Below are 27,111 nucleotides of genomic sequence, written 5' to 3' on the forward strand. Positions count from 1 at the left end.
TTAAGTGGCAGATCAATTAAATTTATTTTTTCCAAAAGCTATTTACAGATTTACAAGTATTTGTTTTGTATTCACAAAAAAGTTACATCAGGTAATTTTAAAAACATTTTTCTTTACAAAAGCTACATAAGCGACTACACGGGGGTGTTAAAAAGAACAGGCCTATTATTGGCTTTTAGAATATTAACTAAATACCTATCCTCAAGAGATAACACTAAGCTAAACAAAGTGCAAGAATAATTAGAAGACCTGTTTCAAGAGAGACCTTTTCCTATTAATAAGCATATTCCAAGCCCATGGCTGAAGGAACTACCAGGCTGGTAATTCTGCTGATGGCTTGTCAGTACTGCCCAGAGCATAGAGATTCCACATCTGGACCCCATCACACAAGCAGCTGAAGGGCAGAGGGTACATTGGTTCTAGTGCAGTGACGGTGAAGTGGGGAGAATTAACCAAGGGATTTATTTGCCTATAGGAAGAATGAGGATTTACATCGCACCAGAAGTTACCATTGGTGTGAAGAGTGGTCAGACCTGGATATACTGAAAAATGCTCTGGTAAAAAAAAAAATGCTGTTTAGGAGCAAATTCTGAAAGTCTGAGAAAGATGATGACAAAATAAGGAAGAACCTTCCTGCCCAACCCCGAAAGGATGCGGTCTCCAGTAGTTAACCCTAGTCTTTCCAACTGGCAGATTCACCCTGCTTCCAGAGCCATACAGCGATTATGTGTAACCATGGCTTACATGAAAACAATGCAAAGATAATTTTACAGACAATGTCAGGCAAAGACTTTGTGATGGACATCTCTCTTTTAACTGGAAACACAGACACGTCAAATTAATAGTTAATTTAAACAAATAATTCAACAAAATGCACCTCCCATGACCAACTGCCTAGAGGCACTGCTTGTTTCCTGCTTGACAAAATCTCCCCTTACACCTGTGACTACAAAGAACAGAGCTGTCAGTGCAATATTCTTGGATATATCCAATCTTGATCAGAGAAGTAAACAAATACAGTTATTTGGCAATAACTTATTGGACCACTGCATTAATTGCATTGCTTCTTTTGTGTTTTTTTAATACAATTTAAAACTACCTACTGCACGGTTTTTGCTTCACAGCAGCATATCACAGGCACATTCTGCAGCAGTATTAGCTTGGCCTTGTTGCAGACTAGCCTGTAAAAGCAGGGAAGTACATCATCTTTTTCAAGATCATCATAATGACTAAGATAGATACTCATCAAATACATGTTAACACCAAGTCTCCTCTATAACCAGCCCTGCTTCCTCCAGAAGAGCTTCCGAGCCATTCATTAGACTAACGTTGTCATCTGTATTTTTAACATGTCCACTTTCTACGCTTGGGTCCCATTTTCTCTGTTTCAAAACGAAGCAGGCATGTAACTCCTCCACAGTACCTTGAAAATACAACTCTGAACTGCTTACCTGAAATTCTGGAAATGCTGCTCTACGTTCTTTAGTTCACATTCTCTTTTTACAGGATTAGCCAAATACCAAAAGGTAATAAATATCTTGTAGCATACTCTTATGGCACATTAGAAGAGCACCTCTGTATAAGTATTGCATGGCAGGAATCACAGACCCGAACAGGCTTTGGTGAAGAAGGCAGAGGCAGTTCATTGTCCGAACAGGCGTTACAGAAAATCTCGCCACAGTTTCTACAATGATGCTAAATAATGGAGAGAAGATTAAAAATTTAAACTTACACTAGAAATATACGTGGTAATTGGATACCAATAAACAATATACACAGAGCAATCTGAAGTGTGATTCCTTCCACTTCTTTGGTCTGAGCATGGAATCAGCTTTCAGAAGACAATTCATCTAAATTCATCTAGACAGAGCACGATCTGTCTAGGATTGAACCACCGGTTGCAGATTTGATTTAATCCCTGGATTAAGAACATACTCTGCTATATAAAAATGTAGTATAAGCAATGATCTTCCAGACTGGATGATTCTGTCAGGCACCTAATTGAGATTTAACATAAAAAGGTAAAATAAAAATTCCTGCATGTGTTAATAAAGCATAGAAATTAACATCACATTTTATTTTAAAATGACAATAACCTTGTACTTTCTTAGCCTATCGTATAAAAAATGCCAGTTCCAGAGCTGACAAGCTGACAAGCATTTGAGATGATGATTCCACAAAGTCGGTTGAATGACTTTTACGTTCCGCAGTGGCACTTCACCAAAAGGCAGTGTTTCTTGTGAAACCTGGGCTCAGGTGCATTGTAAATACCAAGGAACTAGAAAGGCATCTCAGAAATAACAATGCATTCATCTGAGCGTTGACATTTCATGCTACATCTCTAATACATTTAATGTTTTTCTCACAATACATGTAAGCAAATTGTAAGAAAAATCATTGAAGTTTTACCTTCCTTTTGGAAAGAGAAAATTCCTTTTCACATAACTTGCAATGTGTAGCCTCTTTGTCCTTCAACCAAACCTGGCCCTGGAGAAAAAAATATCGTAACTGTATGTATCTGATGAAGTTAAACTTTGGGTTCCAGAGGACAAATCAACAGCACTATTTACTGCCTGAATTATTTCATGCCCTTAGGTCAGTATAATGTCACAGAGACTCTAAAGCAGTACAAGGCCGCTCTAAAACAATGCAAAACTTTGTGAGACAAGACAGAGCAAGAGGTGCAAAGCGAACGTGCTTGAGGTAGTAAAGCTGGTCAAGGGCTGAGCTGGAAAAAGCAGAAAGGTATCTCTAGTGTAAGAGCTGAAGTCTATTTCCCTGCCCATCATGCAGGAACAGTCCCCAGGTTGCAGAGAAGAAAAAACAAAACAAAACAGGTCAGTGTCAAGAGCTGTTAATTTCTTTCTGTCTAAACCAATTAACAAAACCAGGAATCTGCTCAACAAACCCACTGCAGTCATCTTCACTTGGGCTGAAGTAATATGCAAGTTGACACGCCACGTGATCGAACATGTGCAGACAAAAATCTCTGCTCTCAGTGCTCCCTACCTATCTTAAAGAAAGTTCCAAACCTCTTTTAACATTTCAGATTGTATTTTATCAGCTTTGGGGCTACAAGTTTACTTAATTCCTCAGATGATCAAATATTTATTGATCAGTGAGAAGTACTAAATAATTTAAGCTCAGCTGGCTACATTCTGTCCCAGATACGCTTTGTAAAATACCAAATGGTGCACCATCAGAAGTGTCAAAATGCATAGCTGTACTTAAACAAGAGAAGTCAAAAGCAACTGAGCTTCTTTTTCCCCGTGAGGTTACAGGGAATCTGCGGTTCCCTCCTGCTGGAGGAAGTCAGACAATGAGTCTCTTCCGTACAGCTGCTGATGAAGGGATGTCTGCTCATGCTTATGAAAGATTCTGAAGGGAACAGTAAAAATAAATTCTTTCCCCCCTCCCAAAACTCCTCACCTGTAACACTTTATTCGCTTCTTTTATATCTTCTATTTTCAGCTTTGATCTGAAGAATAACATAATGATCTTTCAAACTTCGGTACTGTCAGTTACAGTCTGACAACTCCAAAAGTTGTAGGTACTTAAAAAATTATAAGCAAAGTATTCTGAACTTTTAGTTAGCATTTTATATTACAACAGCATCCAGGAGATGCAATCAGTATCATGCCCTGCTCTACTAAGCACTACACAAAGGCTAAAGAGCTTGTATGGCTGTTTAGAATCATTTGAATGGCTGTAAATTTGCTTGGGGTTATGTGGATGACAGAAATTTGCATCAGCAGAGCTCTGTGCAAGTACCTAAAACTAGCACACGGCATTGGTACAAAACCACAATTTGAACTTCTTGACATGTACAAGACCACATTATGTCATAGAGAAACCAGCCTCCCCACAGCCATCCAGTGTCAACCCACTTAGAACTGACTTGATTCATAGTTTATACACTAAGTTATTCTGGGGCATGAAAGTCCGCACTAGTCATGGCAAAACTACTTAAAAGACAGAGATCATTAAATGAAACTTTAACGACAGACAACAATAACAAAACCTGTGCTCAGAGCTTATTGTTCACTATAGTCTGAAGGGGTTTGAAAAAGCAATCACCTACATCCTCTACAGACCTGGCAACAATGCCCTATGACTATCATACAGAGAATCTTCATCTCTTCAAAGAAGGGAATTAATGAACATGCATTCATTCTCACAAAGATAAAAGCATTGTCCTGCTGGAGCCAGAGCTGTTAACCTCTACTTGGGTTCTTCTTTGGAATGCCACAACATACAAACTAGCCAACTGTTTTCAATGCAAAACAACTCCTAATGCCCCCTGGCCCTTTTAAACTATGATCTTCTGTTCTGAGTGCTATAATTTCCCATACATTCACAGCTAGCCCACCAGCCAAAAGTAAAAATAAACAGACCTGAACTAACTAGACACAGTTCTTTTTGATAAGTGCCTAGGCGATATGGTCATATACAGTCTAATTCACATGACCACCATCCTGTTATTTTTCTTAATTCAAATTTATATGACAAAAATAATAATCATCATGAATAAGGAAATTACTCGCTCAGCTTGGATGCCAGTTCTTGGAGAGCAGCTTCTTGGTCTTGACATATCCTTCGCAGTTGCTTGTTCTTTTCCTGAAGCTTAAGGAACTCCTTAAAACAAAAAACAGAACAGACAAAAAAATACCAGTTATTCTCAAAACTGTATTTGCCTACTGCCAAGAAAACTGGTACCGCACAAAACTGATCTTACTGAGAAAGCCAAGCGAATGAATGATCCATCACACTCCCTATTAAGATTCCCGAGTCCAATTCAAACAGCACAAGTTAGGATTAAACTCTCTTAGACGCCAAGAAATGAAGCTTTTTTGCTTCTGCAGTCCTCTCCAAGAAGAAAATAAATATGATTGATGGCAGAGACCAACAACGCTATACAGCAATCTATGTGTACACAAAGTCAGATAGAAGCTGAAGCACTTTCTGGCCTATGATGGGAAGACAGAACTTCAATACAACTGAGAAAGGAAAATGAGGATTTAATTTTTTCTTATTCCAAGTACCGAGTCCTAATCTAAGGACTAAATGGAGAGGAAAAAAAATGTATCTTTTTTCTTAGTCTTAAGACTAAGTCTTAGTCTTTTCTCAGTGCATTAATCTAATCTTTCTTATCTACTAGCAGAAAGTCTTTAAAAGTACCATGTCTAAGTCCATAATTAACTTTGCAGTCAATTTCTAAATTACTTGTCAAGTTTCACCACAGAATTTACTTTTTTAAGATTAATTATTTCTTGGGTCTCTGTTTTCAGATGAGATACAGTTTCCTTTTCCTTCTGAAGATCATCCTCTAGGGTTTGCCGCCACTCTTTTTCTATCTTCAAATCTGTTTCCAGCTGAAGTCTAGAATATGCAAAACAACCAAAAATATCACCGTGCACAAGAGTATAATTTTTAAAAAACAAAAATTAGTTTTCTGGGTGCAATACACTTTTATGATAATAAACAAATTATCAATTCTTACTTTATCTAAAACATATATAATGTAACAGTAACATATTCTAGACAGTGATGCAATAAACAAACCAAAACTGACATTTAGAACTGACATTTAGTAAAGAGGTGTATTTAAAGGAACAAGAATATGGCATAATTTTGAAGAGCTGATCTTTGCAATAAAACAGCAAGAGATTAACCACAAAATTCAGAAGTATATTTGAAACATGCATAAGGTAAAGCCCCCTTAACCTTACATAACTTGTTTCTAAAATGAAGCAAACCAACCAACCACACTGCCATTGGGGATGCAGACGACGACTGCATGTATCTCTGGTGCTCATAAAAGCTATTTAATATTACACCCTTAGATGTGAATCTTCTATTTTAGACTAAGGCTTATGGCATTTTGAACAGAATTGAAAATAAAGGAGGAACTTTAAATTACTATTTTTAATTAACTTTTTACATAGCTGAGGTTCAACATAACGAGGTATCTAAATTCTATTACGTTAACTGGAGTTCAGTTAAAGGAATTAGGGCTACTCTATCAAAAGATCCACTTTAGCTGGAATTTCACTACCATTTTCATGGGAGTGTTGGTGTTCACAATGTTACAGAGAAACCAAACCATGGAAGTAGACTGCTCAACCTTCTAGGTCTAAATTGTGCCAACAGAATAAAAGAGGAAAGAATCTGAGAGGAGTCATGCAGGGGTTTTCTGATGGAAAACCTGTACTGTTATTAATTTTCCTGTTTTAAAACCAAAACCATTTTTAAAGGTAAGACTTACATTTTGGGACACTACCTCAGCATCTGGCTGGAAAAGATCAGAAGTGAACATGACCTTGAAGTTTCAGAATTGCAGAATTCTAAGGCTGGGGGCTGAACTGTTCTTTGGCCAAAATCTGCAAAGATGACTGTGTAGTAAAGTGAACATTTGTCATGACAATTAAGTTTATTAACATTCAGAATTGTAAGAGAGGCAGGGTGGGCTAGTAATTGGATTTGAAACCACTAATTTTTGATCCCAAATCCTTGATGGACCACAGATTTGCACCGTCTTAAATAATTTACTTGTTACCTTTCTGAACAGGGACAACACCTGCCCTTACAGGGACCTTTTTTACACTGTGTATTTATTTTAATCAGTACTGAAGGATTTACTATTAGAAAGACTAGAGGGCTGGCTTTTATATAACTTTTTAATGTTTATGACTCCAGTGAATTTTTACTTCCTACACAGTGGTGAGCTAAACCACTTCCACCTTATGCATAAGCCTGATTAATTAAGCTATTCTTACGCTATTTCTGTTTTAAGTTTGTACTACCATATACTTGTGGGTTTTGTTAGTCAGTGTGTATTACTCCTACACTACATATTTTGCCCCACTTAAGATAATTTTTTCATGTATTAAGCTGGCACTTCAAGACAGAAAATGCTGTTCTTCCCCTCCTTTCAAGCTGCACATCATTTTATAGGCACCCAAAGGTAGCTTGACTTCCTTGGAGTGGCATACCTTCGTCCACCTTGCCAATACCTAACATGAAGAACATTAGTATTTACATCCTGTTCAAAACCATTTATCAACACCCAGTGTGTATGAAGACACAGGACATACTGAAATGTAGAATGTTTACTGCTGTATATTTTTACAAACAGAAAAGATGTACTTACAGCTGTTTCTCCTTCTGGGAGAACTCTTTCTGTAGACTTTCAGATTTATTCACATATTCCTGTGTAAGTTTCTCATCCTCAGCCTCAGCATCCATTTGAGCCTTCTCTGCTTGCTGCAATCTGGTGTAATTCAAATCAACTTTGGGTAAAACTGAAGCTAGAACTAGGGTGTAGAGGGTGAAGAAGACAAATAAAAGAAAAAATGGGGAAATAGAAATATTTCTAAATAAAAACAAAGTTTGGGGGAAACTCACAAACTCAAACGAGAAATCCATACAATGCCTAAAGAACTAGCTCCTGTTTTTTCATACAGTAAGAGAGAAATCAGTGTAAGTAATCACTGTTTTATTTTATGCTCATCAATAACAGATGCCAAAACATAATGATACATATTTTAGAACTGATGCATATATCTTCTTTGATGCTTTTTTTTTTTTTTTGGAAGCTTTCTTCCCTCCAAATAGATCCTGTAAAAGCGCTTGGTTTGTACTAATCACCCATTAAGACAGAGCAGAGCATGTGTTGTGCAATAGCAGCTCAAAACAATTCAGGCATAAGACTGAATACAGAGCACTGCAATCAGACAGCAAAAAAACTTAACTAGCCTAATACAAGACACACCCTGACAAGTCCCACTACATTAATAGAACTACCTCTACTACATCATACTATTCAATTAATTTAAATTATCTGTATTAAAAATAACATGTTCTTACACTGGTTAAAATAGCTCCATATTATAGACAAAATAAATAAAACTGATTAATCAAGAAATTGGGGATTGTTTGGGGGTGTTTTTATTTAATCTTTCCCTTCTGAATTCCAGGGTTTTGCTTCTGCTTCAGATAGCACTACCTTAGAATCCATTAGTTCAATGTGGTTCCTCTCTGCTTGGTCAACTCTTCAGTCCAAAAAAATATGGATGTAATGTAAAAAAGTAAAAGTACCAAAACAGAACTTCTGCTATATCATGACTGCACTTGTCTTGATGATAAGGCAGGAAAGTGAAAGAGCGCATAAAATACCACTTAACGTCCCCACCTACTGCACTGTGTTTAACAAAACTGTTTCGAGGGCCACTCAGGTAAGTGGTGGGAGAAATCTGTGATACTCTTTCTCTGTGCTTGATTTCTCACTTCCTAGCAGCTGGCTGAATGTAGAGTAACTCACAACTCCCAGTGCCAGCTAAAAAGAAATTAAGTCAGCAGTATATCTACATTTGTGCTTCTACAGATGAAGCTGCACCAGCAGGAGTTTATAAAGATGCCAGTACACAAGTGTAAAAAGGCTGGAATTAAACTATCATATAAAGCCTGTACTATCTCATTCAACTATACCAGTTGTTTTAGGAATGTTCCCAGTCACATTTGCAATGGTAGTGCACAGAAGGCCAAAAAATGTATGGAAAGGAAACTACTGGGAAAACGCAGGGTCAATTCACTGGGCAAAAGCAGCTGAATTAAGCTATATAAGACTGTAAAAGCAAAAGTAACTTAAAACTGTTCCTTAATCACAGATCAAACTGCAGTGTCCTTTCCATGATGAAGGTAGAAAGGGAGCTTGCTACCCAAGAAACATGCCAGCCAAACAAAACTACAGCACCAACTTCTAGACTTCGCACCAAGGCTAACTGCAATGCTGTACTCCAGACAAATGCTGAGCTGGACCTAGTTTGCAGCAGGATTTGAGAATCAGATGACACTGAGGCAGATAACTGTTTGCATAGATGACCGTGAGATGGCTAGCACTCCTAGTTCTGCTGTGGTCTACCTGTTGTTCTATTCAGTGTTTCTGGTTTGGGTCTTCTTGAGGATGGGAGATACTTATATTTTAGTAGCCAGCCCATGTTAAAGGCTCCTTCTGCTATCAAACCAAGGAATGAGGCAGTATATAATCATGGAGTAGAAACCCTTTCTGAACTACTGTGCCCTGCCCCAGCTTTTGAAAAAACATCCCCTTCTTTCTGAAAGACCCTAAGACTCTTTTCCCAGTCAACTTCCCTTCCACACTTCAGAGCAAACACTGGGGAGTGCATCAAAGGCAGTCAGCAGCTATAACTGTATTTCTGCAGTGCAGGCAGGTAGCATCTCAAAGCAGAAATGAGCATGAAGACTGCCTCATGGTGGGTGGAGGGAAAGAAAAGGGGTTGGGCAAAAACCACAGGTTATGATTACAGTGTAAATACAGCCACAGATGGGCTAGATCCTTAGCTGACAAGCAAGTTAGACAAGTTGAGGATCTGGGCCCTAAATGTAAATCCTATTTATTACTACAACTTCTACTGTAGCTATCATGCTGCAGCTGTTCTAGGCAGGAATCAGAACTACAGAATTTACTAGAGCACGCTGCCCTTCCTGCCTGGAACCAAGTCCAGGCTCCAAACACATTTTAACTCCATGAAAATATTAAACCCCACATCTTTAGCTGTTTTATCCCCAAATCCTGTAATTCCTCCACTGTATATAATGAACGTATATGTTGACACCACCCTCTTTTTCTAAATATATTGTTCTGATATAGCGCTCAACCGCCTTCCCCCAAACTCCTGACACTCTGTTTAAGAAAACAGTGCTAGGTACAAGCAAAAAAGAAAAAGAAAAAAACAACAAGGAGCATGCTTTTGGGATAAATACAGCCTTGCAGTGAAAGAAATAAGCAGGGGGGAAGGGATATATTAGTCAGAATGGCTAATTTTAAAATCTATTAGTACCATAAAGAATAGGAAAACCCACTAATCGGAAATGAATGTCATAAAAGCGTACAGTCAAAGATAGCTAAACTTTAAAAATAAACTTTGTTTGACAATTAAGAAGTGATTAAATAGCATTAGAAAACTAGCTTACATTTGCTCAATAACAGTGCAGTAGGTTACTTTTTTGTTTGTTTTTTGTTAAGAGGGGTAAAGTGAGATCGGAGATGATGTTCTTTCAGAAAACAAAACAGAACCCAGCTACGATCGGTTACAGTGCAGGATTTCTAATACCACTTTATATTTAAAGTTGTAATTTTAAAATTCTTAAGTTATAATATATCAGTGACTATTTAAACACAACAGATCTGGAGGAGCTTTCAGAACGATATGTCTTTGACAAGTTTATACTGGTGCTGAGCTTCATTGCTGGCACATTTGATGAATGACATTGCAATAGTCCTAGTTTGAGTTAACAGATCTTTGTCACTTCATGAATGCAGTGGACAAAAATCAAAGACAGATGAAGACAGCAAAATATTAAAAACAAAAATTGGGATAAAGGATAAAAAGAAAAAGAAAAAAGAGGAAAAAGGATGTCAATAAAAGAATACTCATGTCACTAATTTTTTTTAATACATAGCCATGTTTTTCATAATCAGATTTAAACAAAAAAAAGGACATGTCAAACACCAACATATGACAGGGCTTATGGATATGTTATATTTTACAGTTAAAAAGTTCAATGTTGAATATAGGCCACTATAAATTAAAATATATGAATCACATTTTAATATTATGTAATACATGCAGTCTAACCATAATGTAAATTCACATACTGGAATGTTAGTCTTTCACTTTTCAGCCTTTCAGTGTAAAGAAGTCATTATGTCATTGAAAATAATGGTACTTCCAAAGCAATGGAAAACAATTTTAATACCTTCAGCAAATACAGCACTGATCCATGAAGGCATTAAATGTTTATATTAAGCACATGCTTAAGTATAAGCAAGATTTATGCTTTGGTTTCTATTGCATTTCATTCAGGTGGGGATGAGTGGGAAGAGGTAATAACGACACAGACTTTTGAAAACAGCTGAAAGAACAACTTTTAATATCAGCACAAAAACCTAGGACAAGAAGAAAGATGGCAGAGGAAGAAAACTGAAAGATTAAGTTTCTATTTAAAAATGCATGTGTATTTTTAAAAAAGAAAAAAAAAATCAAAACCTAAAGCACTAGTTAAAGTCACAGAAATGTTCTTGTTAAATATTCTAGTTGAAAGTTACATTTCAGTGGCAACTGTGTAGGAATGCAGTTAAATATAAGGGGATGAGACATGAATGAAGAAAAAGAAAGATGGGCCTGTACCTTTGTTCTAGTTGTTTCATAGTTGCATTAATTTGATTAGTCTTATCCTCTAATCGACCAATTATTTCATTCTTTTCCTTCATAGCATCTTCAGAAACCTGTGTTACAAAAAAGTTAAAACTGAAGTAGGTATATATTACACTTTCACCTCACAGGGTTTGGGTTTTTTCAGTATCGAAAGGGGAAAATGTTAATATGGCTTCAGATTTTGAGAATTTTTATACATTCCTATCTAAAACATGCAGTTGACAGTACTTAAAATTTTATGCCTAAATTCACTACTTATCTTTTCAAGAAATCCATTAGAACTGTACCAATAAAGAAATAAGACACTTACTCCTGGAAATCATTATGGTTCTCCAACTCTTATCGAACTACCATATACACCTAAAAATCTTTCCAGAATTTTACTGACACATTTCACAATTTTGATTGCTTGCAGAGCAGTTACAACTGTGGCTTGAAGATCTAAATAAAAGGTAGAGCATTACACTTGCTGCACAGATCAACACTTATCAACTGGTCCCTAAGCAGCAGAGACTGAGCATGATTAAACTGTTTCACTCTACCCAGGGAGAGAGTCAATGTCATTAAGCGAAATCAGTGTTACCTCCAGTCCCCAGAAGTACAGTTTTAAAAGAAAAACAAAACCTTTCAGATCCAAACACACTGAAAAACATTCTTTGTTTGTTTGTTTGTTTGTTTTTCCAGTTCCATTTATATTTCGTCTGGTCCAGTTTTGTCACAGCTGCAGGTGCAAAAGTTAGCATCATTTGTTCATCACCTCAATTATCTCTCTACAGCACCCTAAGCTTTTTCTCCTCATTCTGCCACAGATTTGGTTTCTTATGCTGTTTTGGGATAATTTATTCCATAAATAAAATTTATATTCTGCATAAATAAGGTGTTTACAACCCCAACTATTCAATGATTCTGTGATTCCCTGGTGTTTGGACATCTGTTAGCTGCATATTGAGTCTCTAAGATACATATTTTCCATATTTTCCATATTTTCTTAGTACATATTTTCTTAATTTGTTAACAGGTTAAAAAATGAAAATGAAATCAAACTGTAATTAGCATTTTCCATTTAACACAACTTATTTTCCAAATGCCTTTCCGTACTTCAAAAGTTCAGATGTCCTCTTTAACTCATCACTATCTGCCTGCATTCTCCTGGCTTTTTATACAACACAGGCCAAAAAGTGTTATTATCACTAGATACACTGTTACTTCCTCTATTCCACATTGCATGTAATTAGGCCATGAACTTATTCTCATGATCGTTTCTTCTATAAACCCACTAAGGTTAAGTAACTGCCTTAAGAACTTCTTTGGGTGAAATCATGCTTGCATCAATAATGCTCAAAAATGACAAGCCAATGTAAGAAGTGGAAAGAAACCAAAAATTAAGGAAACAGCGGTATTTAACTAAACAAAACTACAATGCATCTCTCTCAGTCCAAAGTCATTTCATCAGTTTAACAGCAGATTGTTTCTCTACCTGAAGCTTTTGATACATTTCCATGTTAATTGCTTTAACTTCATCAAGCTGCTGTCGAAGACCTATGAGGGTATCCTGCTTCTCATGGATGTCCTTCTCCAGCAACTTCATGGCAAGTTCTATCTCATGTTTCATACTAACTTGAACCACTAGCTCATTCTCCATATCCTATAAAACACAAACACAATGCTACACAGAATATTTAAATAACTATGCAACATTTTATCTCTGTTTTGAAATAGACAAAAGCTAACTAACAGTGCTGCAGCATCACCTATTTCACCACTTCACAAATTGTCCCTCTTTAAAAAGGGACACAATTTAAAAAAACCTGTTAAAAAAACCTTCTTATTACAGGCAATTTAAAGCAATTGAAGTTCATTAAAGACAGCATCTAAGCTCAGCAAAAGAAAAACTAGAAATACTTATATACAGACTCTTCTCCCACACAATCTTTTCTAGAAGTGCTGTGTGATCCTAGAAAAGAACACTTACTTGTCGAAGTTGTGATTCTTCTCGAAGCTGTCTACGTGCTTCATTGTACATTTCATCTAAACCCTGCCTGGAGTGTTTGTATGTCTGAAGTTCTGCTTCAACATCCACTTTAGTTGCCTACAAAGATATAGAGAAACTATCTTCTTCACAAGCATGAATTTACTACTTGGGGGAGGGGAGGGTGGAACTTCAAACTACATTCTCCAAGCACAGTACCAACATGGAAGAAGATGTTTCTGCTATGTGATCATCAGTTTTACAGTAAGAATTGAGTGTATTAACCAAAATAAACATCTATACTACAGTACAGTCCTCCTTCAGTAAGTCACTCTAACACACAACTGTTTCAGCACTAAGCAATCAAAACATATGCTCAACCTGTGCTTTTACCAATTATCCTGTGAAACACATACAAGAAGTTACACAAGTACAAATAACAGCTTTAAAAAAATAGTTGAGCAATTGTAGACACAACTACTCCAAATGACATTCCATATAATGAGACAAGTCAGAATAGACATTTGCCAACTAAAACACGCACTACTTTGACAAGGTTTTCAGATAATACTGCCTTAAACACTTAGATGTAGCTTACAGTCTAATGAAAAAAGGAGGAAGGGAAGAAAATTAGAAAGAATACAAGAAAAAACACTACAAAAATTGCATATGGTTATAAAACGCTCTCATGTCCTATAATTATATATATTTATGCCATTATAAAGCTTTCCAGCTTACTTCAAGTTATTATGTAGGAATATTTGAATGACAACGAACCACACATTACTACATTAAATGCGGTAAAGCTACCATACCTCTAGATGATGCTGTGTTTTCATTAAAATAAGAGTATTTTCACTCCTTAATTGATGGTTTTCTTCCTGGAGTTTAATTATATTGTTTTTGGCTATTGCTAACTGAAAAGAGAAAAAAAAAAAAAAAAAGGAAAAGCAGGGTGACCACTTTTGTGAATGGAAATAAAGAAAAAAAATGTTCCGATGAATGCAAGACCATGACATTCTCTGCTCTATTCTCACAGTCTACCAAACTGAGGTTCAATTGTTTTTAAAGAAAACAGACAGCTCCTCGGTTTAGCAATAAGCACTTTCATTACAGAACAACAGTGTATTCAAGACACTTCATTATTTTACATCTGGTAAAGAATTGCATCATCATGACTTAAAGACCCTCAATTCCTCCTTCCTCATCCTATTTATTGGGTTTTCCCTTTTTTTCCATTTGGATTAAAATATATCCTGTTTTGTTGTTTGGTTCAGGGCTTTTTGATATCTTAATATATCAGATCGAGCAATTTACGTAAGAAAGGCTCTTCCAAATGAAAACACATTTACAAAAGAGAAAACATTATAACTAGGCCCTACAGGATATACCTTAATGTCAGAATTATAAGCTGACCAGAATAGGCGGATAGTAGGGCTGAGGGCTTGGAAAGGAACCAGAATACTCTGAGAATTAACACTCAGTAAAAATGTTTTCCCTCTCTCTGGATACATTAATACTCAGAGCAAGCTAGCCATGACCTTCAACAGCTGAATTTAGACATTTTGATTCACCACTATTTCTCAAGCAGCTTGGATTAAAATATTGTGCTCTCTCTATAAAGCTAAAAATATTGGAATCTAATCAGAAATATAGGATATAAATACAAAACCAGAGCTAGACAAGTCTAAAAACTTGTATATATGTATATGGTAAAAAAGCAAGAAAATCCTTTGCCTAAAGCTGATAATTGCAATAGAAATTGCTTGGTGAGCTACGTTTTGTCCCTTTGTAGCATCTGGTGTCATCCATTATGGACTAGTCATCTGCACAAAATCAGACTGACAGCTGGCATTAAGAAAGGCTTCACTTCTAGCTTTGTCCAAAGTGGAAAACTGCAACATTCTGCAGAATAAATTTACTGATGTTGGAGACTACCTAAGCAAGCTGACTTCAAATCCCTGCAGCTACCACACCTTTTATTCTAGCCAAACTCAAGGTAGCTGAACAAATCATACGTTATTTTAATCTATGCAAATTCCGTAAACATATTTTGAAAAAAGCTTTTGAGAATAAATAATATCACATGGTACTAAAAGAAAATAATACCTCTTCGATCAGTTTAGTGTTTGATTTCTCTAGTGAATCAACTCTCGCATGTAGGCTGCTAACTGTGCTACTAAAAGAGAAAAAGGAAAAACATTATTCAGAACTACATCAAAATTCACTCAACCAAGCTCAAAAGCTTTAATGCAAGGTACAATGATTAATGGTTAAGTGCTAAAAGGTCTGCTCCCATTATTTGAAGCTTTCCTAAATATAAGAAAATTAGTCTCCTTTCTTGAACATTTATACATTTCTTCCCAACTTCCGAAGTCACCCCTGTCACCTAAGCTCCTGGTTGGGTGTGACTTTCCATGTATTCTCCCTTTCTTTCGTCCTCACAACTACATTGTATCGAAACATTTAACGAGTTGCCTTAAAAGAGAGTTTACAGTCTTGGAATAAAGAGTTTACAACCTTCTTGGGGGGTTTTCCCACCACGTAACAAACCCATTCTCCATGTTTTCTTCCTCCAAACCCTACTTCTTTTATAAAATCATTTGCTTCTCCACATTTTTTGAGATTTATCCTCAGGCTACCTCTTTCTTGATGCTTCTTGACTTAATTTACAAGTCTCATCAGAATCTTATTCCCTTGTATATCCAGGCCTTCTCCATCACCTGATTGCCTGTTCCTGCTGTAACCATATCTTTCTAGGCTGCACTTCACAAACAAACAAAAAAAAAAAACCCTATTCTCTAACACTGTTTACTTTTCTATGCATTTCTACTGTGGTATTCTTAAGAGTTACCAGTTAATTAAGAATGGCAAGGTAGAGGAGATTAATGCATTTTAGGATGTCTGGAAAGAAACAGCTGACCTGAAATAAAAGAGAACTGCTGAACCACTGGTTTGCGAGTAAGTTAATGCATAAACTAGTGTACAAGACATATTTAGCACACAGGGGCTCATGTGAGTAACAGCTATCACCACACAACCACCACTGTTCTTCATTGTGATAGTTCCTTTTTCCTCCTTGATTTTTATTTTTCTTGTATTGGGCGCACTCAGTTATTCTGCTCAGTGACGGACACAATTTCAAATCAAAATATCTTTACCCCAACAGCAGACATGTAGCAACTAATGATCAAGATTAGGAGCATTAAAAATTAAAAATATTATTACATCTCAAAAAGAGATCGAGAAGATCAGCTATACTACAGGGCCTACAGAAGTTGTTTGTGTATGTGGCATTTCATTTTGGTTGGGGCTTTTTGTTTGTTTTTGCTTTTTTAGCTCCTCCCACTGTTTAATTTTGTACAATACTCCTCAGAGAATTACAACCACTGTTCCTCTATTTGTACAGTAACATAAACAGTCGTGAACTAGGTTTGATCCATCCAGCAAAGCAAGGGGAAAAGGCTGCTTTCTTGAAAACTTTCTACAGGAACCACAACCTATAGTGTGTAAGTAGTTTCCAGCAGGCAATGAACCTACTCAGTTTTGGTCCTAGGCATTAAAGCTACAAACAAAAATAAGAGGCAAAAATAAAAGGCAAAGAAACAAAAACGTTTTCATCCAGAACACCCAATAACACTTTTTGAAAACTATTAAATAGAATGCAGTTAAAATCCAGATCAAGCTTTTAATTCCTGTTAAATTAGGAATCATAAGGACCTTGATGAGTTAGACCTGCTGGTTTTTGTTTCCTTAAAGAATTAAGATTCTGACTGTATAAAACAAAAGCATAAAAACACAATTTGTGAGTCTCTCCAGAACAGTGTATCCTTTCCAACTCCATTACATCCACAATTTAAACATGAAAAATTTGCACCTCTTTCCTTGAAGTTCTCCCACAAAGCCGTGGGATAAAAAGAATTAGAGGTGTTTTACCTCTAAGCCTGGCCTGACATGCATACTTCAAAGTAATACTTACTTCAGTTGTCTGTTTAGTTCTTCAACATAATTCTTTTGGTCCAAAATTGCAGCAATCTGTACATTCCTAAAGCAAGCACATAATAAAATTAGCTTCAACAAAATGAGATAAGGAACTATAATATAATGTACATGTATGTACTGAAAATATATATCTCATGCAAACTTCCATCTTAATTGTGCTTTTTAAAAAGAAAGCAAGCAACTTCATCTCACAATCATGAAGTCAGTAACTGACACGTTGTGACATTATTGAGAGAAAAAAACACCCCAATGCTTTAACTACAAACAATTTCTATATATGAAACATAAAAACACATAGTGTCAAAAGAAAAAGGATGCTCATTTACTCAGCCATTATTCTGGGTTTTTTTTAAACACTGACTAAATCCCAAGGTGAGGGCTTAAAGATTAGCAGGTTCCTTTTCACTGACACCTTGCAATCCTCCAACACTGTCCATGAGGTAAAGGAAGCAGGTGATGCTGCTGAGGCTTGCTTCAGAGTACAAGCATTTTTCTAGCTAACTAGTAATACAGAACCATGTAGCATGCCATTTTTCTCAAGACAGTGAGATCAGAATACTTCATCTTTGGGAACCTGACTTATTTCTACAAAGAACAGGGCACCAGTCAAGAAATCACTCGTTAACATGCAAAATCTGAGGTATTTGGACAGCACATACCTTTCCTTACCTCCAATGTCATCATCACTCTTTAAATACACAGAGAAATCAATCACCCCAACCTAGGGTAAAGCAAACATACAGTTTTATACCATATAATTAACTGCCGTTGATATTCATGGTCTTCTATCTACATAATTAATAAAACCTGAGTTACATCAGCTTTTTTAAGATTGGTCCAGTTTCAGCCAGAAGCTCAAAAAACTGAACTGTAACATTTTAAACCATTTTTTTTCCTAAGTATAGCCTCACATACTTGTTGAGAATTATGTTCCCTTTCAGCAAAATTAACCATGTGCTGTATACCAAATCCCAAAGAAAAGGTCATTTCTTACCTCTAACTGAGCTTAGCCAGGGATTCACAGGAAGACTTTTATTTGGGGAATTATCAGAAACTACTGAACCCCATCACTGACTGAGTAGAGCTGTGATAAATCATCTCTAGTGTTTCACATGATTTCCTTTCACAGCACATCGCCCAAACTGATGTTTCTTCCATGTTCATTTTTGTCAATTTTCCTTGTCGAATAATACTACCTCTCCACACTTGCTGATTCCTAGGTATACCAACCCAGCTGCATTCATTTTTTTTAACCCTTGCTAAATATGAATCCAATTAATTTCTTTTCTGTTCAATTGTAATTTAATCATGTAAAAAAGCATCACCATAAGTTCTGCTTCCAATTCTATTCACAAAAGTATTTAAAAATGTCTGCTTTACCAAAACCCTTCCTTTTTGGTCTCTAGCTGCCTCTTAACAAAAGTATTTCGATTTCTCCGATTTACTGCTTCCTTCTTGAACTTCCTTTTTCTTCTGAATACAAGTAACTTGCTCAGTCTAACATTTCCTTTGTTTATACGATGCTCTGCTGCTCTCTTGTCAGCTTCCTATGATGATCTTCTACTAGTTCTTTCCCTACCTTTTCTAAAAAGTGTCTTCTCCAAGAGCTTTTTAAAAATCAATTTAATAAGCAAAATATTTCAACAGAGACAGTATTATCTCTGTAGAAGTTACTTAGCTTTAATTCTCCATGAGTGCATTTTCACCATTTCATATGTTTCACCACTGAATAGCATTCTTCCAGCACACCAAAACTATGCTCCTGGATGTGACTTCCATCATCCTTCGGAAGTTTATCTTTCTGTCCAATACAGCTTGCTGCTTCTGGCTTCACTGAGTACCTTATTTATATTACTCTTCAAACAGAATTACTCTAAAATCCCATTTGGACAGCCACCACCACCTTCTCAAACCAACTTTTATCTTCCTTCACTCATCAAAACCAAGTGATCTAGATAGAAAAATATTGCTGGCTACCTCTTTGTTATGATTATTTCTAATACACACATATAACTCTCAATACTAAGAAAAGCACATTGATAAGTTTCCTATAATTACAGGCCTTTCAGTTTTACATCTCCTGGTATGCAAGATTAGTGCCTAAAACCTTACATAGTAACTAGAATGAATAGTTGAAAACAAGTTCACCCTATGATTCAAGAGCACATATACTAAATTAGCTGTAACTTTTGCCACAGAAATTGCTTTTTCAGCAAATATATGCTGAAATACAGTAATAATCACTTAAACTATTATCAGGACTGAACACAGCCTACACTTATTTACAAATACCTGTGTATCTGCTTTTAAAAATAATCTGTCAAGTTTTTCATGGAAAAGATCAAAGTCAAAGCACTTTACAAATGAGGAAGAATTCTAAGTCTTGTTTTCCAGATTGAAAGCAGTCACCCTCTTACAAGGTCTTCTACTACACTACACAAAGTAAGTTTTGGTTTCAGGTCCCTGAAACATTCTTATTACACCCCCTTTATCATCTGATTAAATATCCATACTTCTTATGTTCCAGAACAGGCACAAATGAACCACACGGGATAGATAAACTGATCGTGGAACTATACTTCTCCCACAAAGGAAAAGTATGAGTTACGCAACTAAAATGGAAAGCACTCTACACTGCTACTATTGCATCCCTTTGACAACAGAGCATAAAACTTAAGCCTTGCACTCTGACAATTATCATCATCTAAAGGTCTGACCCAACTGATACTGAAGTTAATACAACAGCCCGCAGAGATACAGGAGCTGGATCAGATCCCAAACAGTCTCTAGCAAGATTTCTAGCAAGTCACAACTCCATAGTAACAAAATTTACTGTACATAATCTTACGGATTGCATGTTTATTACTTTACCTGTATTGACTTACTTGTGAATCTAGGTCTTCTCCTTTCACACACAGGTTAGCATCTATTACATTCAACCCAACTAACAGCCCAACAATAACTGCTCCTTCTTCCTCCATCATTAGTGCATGATACTCATAAAATTCACTGTTAATGAAGAAAAATGCATCTAATCGGACATTCAGTATATTTAATTGCAATAAATTAACAAGTGACATCTACAACTGAATTGTTTCTCTTACTTAAGCCTTACTGCAACATCCTTAAAGAGGAACTGGGTCTGCCCACACTTTGACCTGCGAAACATTTAAAAATTGGAAGTGCATGGTTTGTCTCAGAGGCTATTAAAAACAAAGACAGTACACCTGAAACGTGTAGATACTACATTCCAGAGATGTGAGCCACAAGCTGCTGGAGGCCTGGGAAACTTGGGGGAAAGGCTTATTTTGCCATAAAAACCCCAGAACAAAACAAAACAAAAAAAAAAAGACTTTTCCCTATACACTTGCTATTAGCCACTTTTGAATAGGATACTGCAACAGATGGAAGTTTGGCCACACTAAGACAATTCTTGTATTGTTAACAAATACTAGAGAATGAAAAAATACTAGAGAATGGTAAAAAATGTACCGTGTATGAAAAAAGATCTGGACTTGAATGAACACATGCTTGAAATTAAAGAAGCCAAGTAAGAGATAAAATGGGTAAGAGAAGACAAAGGGCTAAAATACTAAAAAAAGTTTCTATAAGAGAAACATTTCTCTGAGCAACATAATACCAACATTTACTTCCTCCTCCTTGCCTTTTTTAAATAACATTTGGGACTCTGTGAAACAAACTGTGCTTTCAATGGAAAAGTCCGTAGCTGCTGAACACCAATGTCATCCTGAGATACCAAAACTACCTAGGCATGCAAAGAAAGTCTTAAGAATACATTTAGGTTATAGGACTGAAATTAAGATGACAAAACTTTTTTCCCTTTGTGCTTCAACTACAGAATCAGACAGAAGTTATACTAGAAGAGAGCAATGCCAGTTTTAGAACTGTGAAATAAAATTTCAAGGCAATAGTCCTCCATGCAGTAGGAAACCATGCAATTCATCTCCTCTCCAGAGGCTTCTAATCCATCTTCTGCATGGCAGAGTAATGCAGCAGGAGCCCTTCCCCATTACCCCACCTACAGAGAGGGAAGGAAACATCCCTTCAACCATCAGCTGGTCTTCAATCTTGATGAGGCAGTGTTGTCCGGTCCCTCTGCCCTGAGGACTGGAAGAAATCAGCCCATAGGCCAGATGTTACACCTTGCTACATACACTGAGGATACATTAAAAAGTAGTAAACAGAATTTAACTTTTTTTCCATAAACAACTGAAAATAAATTACGAACAAAATCTACTTAATTGTTTACCTGAGAAGATCTCTCTGAATGATCAAACAGCGAAGATAGTCAGCCATTTTCTTCTGCATTAGTGCTAACCGTAACCAGGCCCGGGCACGGCCCAGTGGTGTTCTGGAAACAAGGGCATGAAGACAAACAGTCCCAAATCAACAATGTATCAATTAATTCACTGTCTTAAACATGTCCAGTGGTAGACCTATCCGTATTTCTGAAAGGGTACTTTAAACTATTAGTGGAGAAATGCAGTCTGGGAAGCCATAATGTTTAGGCTTTGACTCCAAGCTTTGGGACTACATCAGAAAAATTTTCATCGACTGAGCCAGGCTTGGGAGAAGATGAAGGAAAGAAAACAACAGAGAAAGCACAAGAGCCTGACAGCAACATTTACTGCTTTGCTCAGAGAGTGAAAACACGCAACTTTCTACACACTGCTGTATTTCAATGTGCTTTGTTCTCACACCAGTATATGACTAGCATTGCTGCTAAGTACCTTCTTCTTAACCTGACAGTGCTGCAACTATAATCTTGGAAGTCCTGTTTCTAGCTGAAGTAAAACATCTGCAACAGTTCAGATTCCCTTCTGCAACTCCCTTATATTTTTCAGAGGATTTGTGAGAAAAGTAATCTAATGTCCATTACATCCTGTCACGCAAGCCTTCCAAATCCTATTCTCACACAACATGTACTGAATTTTAGCTTTAACCCACAGTTCTTTACAAATTCAAGGTAACTCGGACAAATCAAAAAAGACAAAAATGTATGTAACATTTGATGTAAATGATGTATGTAGCAAACAATATCCAACAAATTACACCTGGACCTTTAGATCCTTCTCTTCTAGCACTTACATGCTTCAAAGTGGTAAGCATGTAAATGACACAACAACACAACAAACAACAAAACCTAAACACATGTTGTATGAGGACAAGAGGAGTATAACACACTTTGCAAAATACATTATTTAATTTGTCCTGATACAAGAGTAAATAATAATTTATATACCTATGTGCTTTAGATGAAGTCTAAGCTATACATTATAACCCTTATACTGCCACATACATTTGGCAATGTAACCAAAACCTTTTGGAATTCAGTGTATAAAGCTAAATACAAGAGCAGAGTGCAGTGGAATGGGAGGAGATGGTAGTTCACAGCATAAATTTAGATTTGAGAAGAACCCTACACACCAGAATCTGAAAAGCTGCCTAATACTTTCCTCTTCCATGTGTTACCTTTTGTTTTTATCAGCCTTTACTGACTAGAGTCACTAGCTTGGCACAGTTATAGACTGTTCGAAACATACAACAGTTATAGGCTGTTCAATACATAACCTGTTCCTTTTCGCACTGTTTTTGTTGACCATCCAGAAAACTTCTCCCAGGAACATCAAGAAAGAACATAAAAATACTACCCTGTTTAGCTGTTTTGTGCAGAACACGAAAAGCTAGCAGGATTAATCTGTGCTCTCCCTCAGTATCATTTCAAAATGCTTGTTCAAAAGCTTGATTAATGCCAAATGGAAACATGAGACATCTGTAGATTCTCAACCAGGTCCTTCTTTTCTTGCTGTATTTTACCAATACTACTTACTTAAGGCCAGGCAAATCTCTGACGCTTGCTGCTATTTCCTCAGCTTCTGGATATAATTTCTCCACAAGTTCCAGAGGACCCCAGATGGTTTTATTGTAACTTAGAAAGGATTTTCTTACTAGGAAAAGAAAAATTAAGTAACTGAATTAATTAAAATTACTGTAGTAGCTTCCTTCACAATAGCTGGTGTGACAGAAGGGTTAACTGCTGAGCCTAGACTTCCACATAACTGATAACTGTGAGGCTGGTCAGCTCACCGGTATTCAAAGCCATCTTCTGAATTACCTCCCTGTGAACATAAAATTGCTGTGCTAGAACAAAATAGTATAAAAGGGATGACTAGCTAAAAATACAAGCTACATACATAGATACATGTAGTTGTGGAAATTCCAGGACCACTTGCAAACAATTAGTATACAAAAGAGAAATTGGTAAATATGGAAATGTATGTTGTGAAGTATTAATAATGACACTATCAATTATAAAAGGCAGCAATTTTCTCCACTTCTTAAAGCAGCATAACACACTTCAATTTTATCTTATTCAGAAAAGAAGAAAAATGGCACAGCTGGGATGAGAAATATGTAGCTAGAGCAATTACCACACCTTTAAGACCATGCTTCAGGCAGTGCTCCATGACAACAAAGAACTGCTGCAAAGGTGGGTAGTCAGAATCCAGAGTTCGGCCAAAGCTCAAAGCTGATTCAATGAGTCCTTTGATACTCAGTTTAGCCATGTTCAATAAATTTGCTCTTTCTACAGCTGTAGGATCCTTTACAGCTAAGACAATAAAAAAAAAAAAAAAAATGATTATGGTTTAAATTTCAGAAGAGACATAAAGTAATAAAATGGTTCATGGCCACCTTTTTCAAAGATAAACTTACCTTAATGCAGATAAACTCAAATATTTAACAAGCACTATAAACCACCATGCTCCAGAAAAACATCCACTCCAAAAAACACCCTTACAGATCTTACACAGTTCTCACAGATGAATGAAAAAACAAGGCCAGAAATGTCAGTTCTCAGATACATCTCAGTACAACTCAGAAGCAGTCAGTAACTGCAAATTAAAACAGGCATCAGTGTTGCACTCAGAAGCCCTGCTGCCTAACAGCAACCGATGCCCTTACCATGATATCAAAGCAACATTCCTATTAAGGTATCTATTAAGTATTACTGTTATTAAGGTTATTGTTATTAAGGATATCTTTTAAGGTAACCTATTAAGTATCTATTTAGTGTATTATAGTCTACCTACAGAAACAGACATCATACTTTTTATATATAATCACTTTCCACTGTAGTATTAATTTCAAAGTGACATGAACACGTTTTCCTTCTGAGGCTGTAGTCTCAGCCAGTAAACCAGGAGCAGGTTCAGGAAAGCATTACATATTACATGCTGAAATTTGAGTTTCTCATATAGCTACACATAATGGTTAAGACATTAAGACACAGATGTCAAAATATCTATACATATTTGTGTCTGAGAAAAAATGTGAGCCTGTTCCACTACAAATTTGAGTATTGATGCAAGACCTTACTTCTGCTCATCAGAGAGCATAAAGACTAAAAAACCCTTATCATTATAACAGACAAACTTCCTCAGTTCCTCAAACAGCAACTAAATTACTCGTCTCATTTCTTGCATACCACAGCTTTATACAATTAGGTATTAAATATCAGAATCTTAGAAAATTACTTTCTGATTTTCTGTACTGAAATATCAAATTAACCTATCACATAGCCTATCACAATTTTCTAGGAAAAACCATAATGACTGAAATAATGTAGGCAAGATAACCTGACCACTGCTTGGGTCAGGCTGGGTATCAGTCGGTGGGTTGTGAGCAGCTGTATTCTCTTCCCTTGTTATTTCCCTTATCATTATTATTATTGGTGGTAGCAGTAGTGGTTTGTGTTATACCTGAGTTACTGGACTGTTCTTATCTCAGCCTCTGGGAGTTACATTCTTTTGATTCTCCTCCCCATCCCTCTGGGAGCTGGGGGAGGCAGAAAGGGGAAGAAGTGAGCGAGCGGCTGCGTGGTTCTGAGTTGCCGGCTGTGCTTAAACCACAACACCTTAAAAACTACTATTACAGTCTCTCAATTTACCAGTACATCAACAAAAAAAAAACCCAAACCTAACAAACCACTAGAAGATGTTAGAAGTCATAGCAGATAATTAGCAACCATGCTCTGGCAAAAAATTTACCCAGTCAGCAGTCACAGCTCACTAGTTAGCCTCTTGACTTCCTGCTCACTTAGCCGCCAGACACTGAACCAACCCTACCAAGGGTAGCCCCAGTTACCCCTGTCTGGAATAGACAAAGGCTTTCAACAACTGGAGCATTTCTGTTGGTAAAGCTGATGTCAACCTTCCTGCCTTTTTATTTGGTCTGCTACTGGCAGTACTAAATACAAGTGTTATTACAGGAAAAGCCTTGCTCGAAACAGACTTTAGGTAGGTAGCTCTCCCTCAGTCTGTTCTCATAATTCAGTCTGTTTCCCCGAAGGCATCTTACAAATTCCTTTTCCAGACGACCTCATTTTGACTTTCGGAGCTGACACACTTCCATGCCTACTATCCTTTTAAATATCAGCCCTTTTGCCTGGTCTGAAGCAGAAACATATTTTAGGTCTGTTTTAAAGCTTAGGCTACCTATGTATAGCACTTTTTTCTTCACCTGTTTCTTAAAAAAACATGACAATTTAAAATTTCAGATGACATATTTTCTAGTAACTGCTTCTTAAGCATTGTACAGGGTGAATTATACACACATGGAAGAAAATAAGCTCCTTAGAGGCTCTGAACGACCCTTCTCACCCCAAAGCACCAGCCCATGAAAGGACCTATTTGCAGGTGGTACTGATGTCGCCTGTCTCACCAGGGACTGACTAGCAAGGCTTGAAGAGGCAATATTCCTTTTTCAGTCTTGATGAGCAGCCAAACCCTCGCTACAAACAGTATTCGTGCAAAAAACACAAGCAGAAAAAACAACCTAAGCCTGCAGTCGCTACAGCTACAGGTCTCCGTGTCACTCAACAGCTGCCAGAAAACAAGTAATTTCCTCCACTAACGCGTCCCCACGGGCATAATCCCCTTAGCGCCTGCCCCCGGCACATCACCCCGTTTGCATGAGCGCCCGCCGCACCTGCCAGCGACAGGGGGGAGGGAGGGAGATCCGCCAGAGCTCGGGCCCGTACCGGCTGACGGACTGCAGGGCTGGAGGCCGCCCCCGCCGCCCATCCCCGAGGCCGCGGGCCGCCCCCAGCCCCGGTTCCCGCTGCAGAGGACATTTTCTGGCTCTGCGGGCACCGCCGCAGCGCAGCTCACGGCCGCTACCTCCGACGCGTGAGGGACGGCTGTTGCTGTAGGTCCCCTTCTCCCCCTGCGCTGGCCGCGGCATCCCCAGCCCAGCCAGGCCCCACTCACCCATGGCTGGAGAGGAGGAGCCGCCACCTCAGCCGCTCCCGGCCCGCCGTTGCGTGGGCCCGGCCCGGCCCGGCCCCTCCGCCCGCGCCCAACTGCGCCCCCGCCGGCGGGAGGACCCGGCCGGAGGCCGCGGTGCTTCCACAGCCGAGGTTTAGCGGCAGGGCTGCAAGGTAGTGCGGTGCTCGTCCAGCCCGAGCATGGTGGCAGCAAGCTGAGCAGCCTGGAGAGCTGTATTTTCAGAACCAAAGGGCCTAGGCGCATGAAGCCTTTCACGCACAAAAAGTACAACCTCGAGTCCTTGCTACCGCTCTCATGACTAAGCTTCAGCCTGTAACATCTACTGCAGATAATAATTCTGACACACATTCTCCAGTGCTAGAAAACTATTACTCCAGACAAATGGTTGTGTTCAGAATCTCAGGTAGAGTGCTGGGAATAAGTTAATCTTTGCCAGTGACATGGACAGTGGGATTGAGCGCACCATCAGCAAGTTTGCCAATGACACCAAGCTGTGTGGTCCAGTGGATATGCTGGAGGGAAGGGATGCCATCCAGAGGGACCTTGACACGCTTGTGAGGTGGGCAGATGCCAACCTTATGAAGTTCAGCCACGA

The 27,111-nt window shown here is 37.7% G+C and overlaps 1 protein-coding gene across 6 annotated transcripts; it reads right to left on the reverse strand.

Moving 5' to 3' along the window:
• RUFY2 (RUN and FYVE domain containing 2) lies at positions 1–26,577 on the reverse strand. 6 transcript variants are annotated; one of them, XM_065670968.1, is made up of 19 exons: positions 26,270–26,378; positions 23,666–23,839; positions 23,060–23,177; positions 21,479–21,580; positions 20,094–20,217; positions 17,868–17,929; positions 17,186–17,251; positions 15,316–15,385; positions 14,022–14,123; positions 13,210–13,326; positions 12,715–12,882; positions 11,211–11,308; positions 7,151–7,270; positions 5,250–5,379; positions 4,541–4,635; positions 3,430–3,478; positions 2,410–2,487; positions 1,550–1,695; positions 1–1,181 (listed from the first exon to the last, which is right to left on the reverse strand). In XM_065670968.1, exons 1-18 carry the CDS (start codon positions 26,310–26,312, stop codon positions 1,552–1,554), a joined length of 1,860 nt encoding a protein of 619 aa, XP_065527040.1. In that variant the 5' UTR covers positions 26,313–26,378; the 3' UTR covers positions 1–1,181; positions 1,550–1,551. The 6 variants fall into 6 exon arrangements, 4 of the variants coding, with proteins under 4 accessions (XP_065527040.1, XP_065527041.1, XP_065527039.1 ...); XM_065670969.1 differs by lacking the exon at positions 26,270–26,378 and adding an exon at positions 26,499–26,577 and having other exon boundaries at positions 1–1,695; XM_065670967.1 differs by having other exon boundaries at positions 1–1,695; positions 26,270–26,377.
• Between the last annotated feature and the right edge of the window lie 534 nt (positions 26,578–27,111).

This window comes from Lathamus discolor, chromosome 3 (genome assembly GCF_037157495.1).
Source record: "Lathamus discolor isolate bLatDis1 chromosome 3, bLatDis1.hap1, whole genome shotgun sequence".
NCBI lineage: Eukaryota > Metazoa > Chordata > Aves > Psittaciformes > Psittacidae > Lathamus > Lathamus discolor.

Coding starts and splice junctions, on each gene's coding strand:
- RUFY2 (XM_065670968.1), bottom strand. CDS start 26,312: ATGGGCGGCGGGGGCGGCCTCCAGCCCTGCAGTCCGTCAGCCG. Junction 23,178..23,665: donor CCTGAAGCATGGTCTTAAAG/GTGTGGTAATTG, acceptor TTCTTTTCCTAG/TAAGAAAATCCTTTCTAAGT. Junction 4,636..5,249: donor AAATAATTAATCTTAAAAAA/GTAAATTCTGTG, acceptor TTTTGTTTTAAG/GAGTTCCTTAAGCTTCAGGA.